This window comes from Rattus norvegicus, chromosome 7 (assembly GCF_036323735.1).
Source record: "Rattus norvegicus strain BN/NHsdMcwi chromosome 7, GRCr8, whole genome shotgun sequence".
Taxonomy (NCBI): Eukaryota; Metazoa; Chordata; class Mammalia; order Rodentia; family Muridae; genus Rattus; species Rattus norvegicus.
This window is the reverse complement of record NC_086025.1, coordinates 3,637,556-3,642,685: the sequence shown is the minus strand read 5'-3', so window position 1 is coordinate 3,642,685 and position 5,130 is coordinate 3,637,556. Positions and strand designations below refer to the sequence as shown.

Genomic DNA, 5,130 nt, shown 5'->3' with positions numbered 1-5,130 from the left:
CAATGTGACACAGATGTGAGGTTGAAAATTTGAATAAATTTGAATATAGCAAATTTAGTACTGCTTTGTAATCCCAGATTTTTGAAACTGAGATGTTAAAACCATGATCCAAGTCTTAACTGGAATATAGAGTGAGTTCAATATTTATCTGAAAGTTCAAGTCAAGGGAAAAAAAAAGACCAGATTTAGTTTGATAGAGTTGGTTGAGTTCAATTCCAAGTGCCATTAAAATACTTGAATGAATGTGTTATTTTTAGTTGTTCACGTTGAAAACTACAAAACAAACACAATTATCTTCTGGTTATTAGACTATCAACAATTCAATAACAACATGTAATAAAGGAGTCATGAGAAGAACCTGCACAGTGGTAAAAATTTCAGCTGCTGAGGCTAAACTAGTCTATTTGTCTATGAAGTTTCCTCTGTGTTACCTTGTGAAAGGCTTCTTTCACTTCCTTGTTTCTCAAAGTGTAGATAACAGGATTCAGAGCAGGAGTGACCACAGTGTACATGAGAGCAGTAGCCTTGTCGGTGTCTGGGGTGTGTGAACACTTGGGTTGGAGATAAGTAAACAAGGCAGTGCCATAGAAAAGAGAAACAAACAGGATATGAGAAGAGCAGGTGGAGAAAGCTTTGTGTCTGCCTGCTGCTGAGGGCATTTTCAAGATGGTCAGAATAATGTGGATATAGGAGCACAGAATGAAGAGACAGGGGCTCATAATGAAGATAAGAGAAATAATAAATATCACAATTTCATTCTGGGAAGTATCCACACAAGCTAATTTTACCACAGGCATGATGTCACAAAAAAAGTGTTGAATTGTTCCTGCTCCGCAAAAGGGCAGAGTGAAGATCCAGGTGGTCTGGGCTGATTCTACGAGGATCCCAGTCATCCAGGATGCACCAGCCAATTTCAAACAGACAGAAGGGCCCATCCGCAGAGGGTAATGCAGTGGATGACAAAAAGCCACAAAGCGATCATAAGCCATAGTTGCCAGAAGGCAGCATTCTGTCAGCCCCAAGATGGTGAATACATACATCTGAACTGCACAACCTCTCACACTTATGGTCTTGATCTGCACCAGCAAGTGCACCAGCATCTGAGGCACCACACTACTGATATAGCACATCTCCAGAAAGGAGAGGTTGGCCAAGAAGTAATACATGGGTGTGTGCAAAGAACGGGTGACCCAGATCACACAGATGATGGTGAGGTTTCCACCCACAGTAAACAAGTAGGTAACCAAGAACACCAAAATGAGGACAGGCTGCAGCTCTGCTAGAGAAGAAAAGGCTACCAATGTGAATTCACTGCAGAAAGACAGGCTTCCATTCTTCCTGAGGCCAGAATTAGACATCTGTGAAGACAACAGTGCAGGCAGAGGGTTGCACAGAACACACTCAGCAGCCACAAATGTTAATTACTCTCCACAAAGGAAATCTCCCACTATCAGTGTGCTAGAGACCTCAAAACCCCTGTGAGGCAAACAACCCATTTGAACAGATGCACATTTTCGTTTTTCTATTTTTATAGAAACTTGGAGACAAATGCATCTAAATTAAGAATTCACCTTTACCTTATAATGCATACAAGCTCTCTTAGAGTTGACATATAAAAGTGTTTCAATTACAAAACAGAAAATTGAATAAGAAAGTGTCATGTTCTCATCTCTGAACTCTGCTATCATCTTAATGCTCCATTTAAGTATCCAGGAGAAAGAAAGGATATTCCTGTCACTTATTTAACATTTATCTGAATAACAATTTAATTTTGACCTAAATTGAATACTTTAATGATTGGACAAGTAAGACTCACAGAAATAAAAAGCATATAGGATCTCTTTTTCAACTTTAATGACCCTTTTTCCAGATATTGTAGCTATGATGGCTATCTAAGAAGAACAGCTTCTTCCTGGTGTTGGTATTGTAAGTGTTCTTCAATGTCAAGTAGCAACATGAAGCAGCATTTTTATTTTCATGAAAGACCATAGGGATTACATCCCAATATTGTATAGTTATTCTCAGGAGGAATATGTTCAAAAACAACACATAACCATGTTTCTTATGCAACTTGGCTTTTGTTTGGAAACAGACATTTCCAAACATAAGATATTGTTATTAATTATTTCATTAAAGATACATACTATAATCTAAAAGTTTCTAATTGATGCCCAAGATTGTCTGGAGACTCTAAGGACTATGCTATAGCAGTCTTTATGAAGCTCTATTACAAAGCTACCACTCAGATCTCTGTAATACAATAAAGTTTAGTTTAGAGCATAAATGGAGTCCAAACAACCCACATAGATATTCCCATCCCTTCACTATAAATTTTTCATTTGATGGAGCATAAAAGGTGTGGAAGACAATAACTTTTGAATTTCCCATTAGTTGAAAAATTTAATGAAATGTTTCTTTTAAGAAATGAACAGCTGAGAGACCCAACCGCCTGGTCAGGTGGGCACTCCTGAGGCTGCAGAGCGGAAGAGACCACCAACACTGCTCACCCCTGCCCACATCCCTGGCCCAAGAGGAAACTGTATAAGGCCTCTGGGCTCCCGTTGGGGAGGGCCCAGGAGCGGCAGGACTTCTGCGCCTGAGACACCGCCGGAACCTGAAAGAATCAGACCGGATAAACAGTTCTCTGCACCCAAATCCCGTGGGAGGGAGAGCTAAACCTTCAGAGAGGCAGACAAGCCTGGGAAACCAGAAGAGACTGCTCCCTGCACACACATCTCGGACGCCAGAGGAAAAAGCCAAAGACCATCTGGAACCCTGGTGCACTGAAGCTCCCGGAAGGGGCGGCACAGGTCTTCCTGGTTGCTGCCGCTGCAGAGAGCCCCTGGGCAGCACCCCACGAGCGAACCTGAGCCTCGGGACCACAGGTAAGACCAAATTTTCTGCTGCAAGAAAGCTGCCTGGTGAACTCAAGACACAGGCCCACAGGAACAGCTGAAGACCTGTAGAGAGGAAAAACTACACGCCCGAAAGCAGAACACACTGTCCCCATAACTGACTGAAAGAGAGGAAAACAGGTCTACAGCACTCCTGACACACAGGCTTATAGGTCAGTCTAGCCACTGTCAGAAATAGCAGAACAAAGTAACACTAGAGATAATCTGATGGCGAGAGGCAAGCGCAGGAACCCAAGCAACAGAAACCAAGACTGCATGACATCCTCGGAGCCCAATTCTCCCACCAAAACAAACATGGAATATCCAAACACACCAGAAAAGCAAGATCTAGTTTCAAAATCATATTTGATCATGATGCTGGAGGACTTCAAGAAAGACATGAACACACTTAGGGAAACACAGGAAATCATTAATAAACAGGTAGAAGCCTACAGAGAGGAATGGCAAAAATCCCTGAAAGAATTCCAGGAAAACACAATCAAACAGATGAAGGAATTAAAAATGGAAATAGAAGCAATCAAGAAAGAACACATGGAAACAACCCTGGATATAGAAAACCAAAAGAAGAGACAAGGAGCTGTAGATACAAGCTTCACCAACAGAATACAAGAGATGGAAGAGAGAATCTCAGGAGCAGAAGATTCCATAGAAATCATTGACTCAACTGTCAAAGATAATGTAAAGCGGAAAAAGCTACTGGTCCAAAACATACAGGAAATCCAGGATTCAATGAGAAGATCAAACCTAAGGATAATAGGTATAGAAGAGAGTGAAGACTCCCAGCTCAAAGGACCAGTAAATATCTTCAACAAAATCATAGAAGAAAACTTCCCTAACCTAAAAAAAGAGATACCCATAGGCATACAAGAAGCCTACAGAACTCCAAATAGATTGGACCAGAAAAGAAACACCTCCCGTCACATAATTGTCAAAACACCAAACGCACAAAATAAAGAAAGAATATTAAAAGCAGTAAGGGAAAAAGGTCAAGTAACATATAAAGGGAGACCTATCAGAATCACACCAGACTTCTCGCCAGAAACTATGAAGGCCAGAAGATCCTGGACTGATGTCATACAGACCCTAAGAGAACACAAATGCCAGCCCAGGTTACTCTATCCAGCAAAACTCTCAATTAACATTGATGGAGAAACCAAGATATTCCATGACAAAACCAAATTTACACAATATCTTTCTACAAATCCAGCACTACAAAGGATAATAAATGGTAAAGCCCAACATAAGGAGGCAAGCTATACCCTAGAAGAAGCAAGAAACTAATCGTCTTGGCAACAAAACAAAGAGAATGAAAGCACACAAACATAACCTCACATCCAAATATGAATATAAAGGGAAACAATAATCACTATTCCTTAATATCTCTCAATATCAATGGCCTCAACTCCCCAATAAAAGACATAGATTAACAAACTGGATACGCAACGAGGACCCTGCATTCTGCTGCCTACAGGAAACACACCTCAGAGACAAAGACAGACACTACCTCAGAGTGAAAGGCTGGAAAACAACTTTCCAAGCAAATGGTCAGAAGAAGCAAGCTGGAGTAGCCATTCTAATATCAAATAAAATCAATTTCCAACTAAAAGTCATCAAAAAAGATAAGGAAGGACACTTCATATTCATCAAAGGAAAAATCCACCAAGATGAACTCTCAATCCTAAATATCTATGCCCCAAATACAAGGGCACCTACATACGTAAAAGAAACCTTACTAAAGCTCAAAACACACATTGCACCTCACACAATAATAGTGGGAGATTTCAACACCCCACTCTCATCAGTGGACAGATCATGGAAACAGAAATTAAACAGTGATGTCGACAGACTAAGAGAAGTCATGAGCCAAATGGACTTAAAGGACATTTATAGAACATTCTATCCTAAAGCAAAAGGATATACCTTCTTCTCAGCTCCTCATGGTACTTTCTCCAAAATTGACCATATAATCGGTCAAAAATCGGGCCTCAACAGGTACAGAAAGATAGAAATAATCCCATGCGTGCTATCGGACCACCACGGCCTAAAACTGGTCTTCAATAACAATAAGGGAAGAATGCCCACATATACGTGGAAATTGAACAATGCTCTACTCAATGATAACCTGGTCAAGGAAGAAATAAAGAAAGAAATTAAAAACTTTTTAGAATTTAATGAAAATGAAGATACAACATACTCAAACTTATGGGACACAATG

The 5,130-nt window shown here is 40.4% G+C and overlaps 1 protein-coding gene across 1 annotated transcript; it reads right to left on the bottom strand.

Moving 5' to 3' along the window:
• Window positions 1-395: 395 nt before the first annotated feature.
• Window positions 396-1,358, bottom strand: Or10u3b (olfactory receptor family 10 subfamily U member 3B). Its single transcript, NM_001000588.1, has one exon. It carries the CDS (start codon window positions 1,356-1,358, stop codon window positions 396-398), a length of 963 nt encoding a protein of 320 aa, NP_001000588.1.
• Between the last annotated feature and the right edge of the window lie 3,772 nt (window positions 1,359-5,130).

Coding starts and splice junctions, on each gene's coding strand:
- Or10u3b (NM_001000588.1), bottom strand. CDS start 1,358: ATGTCTAATTCTGGCCTCAGGAAGAATGGAAGCCTGTCTTTCTGCAGT.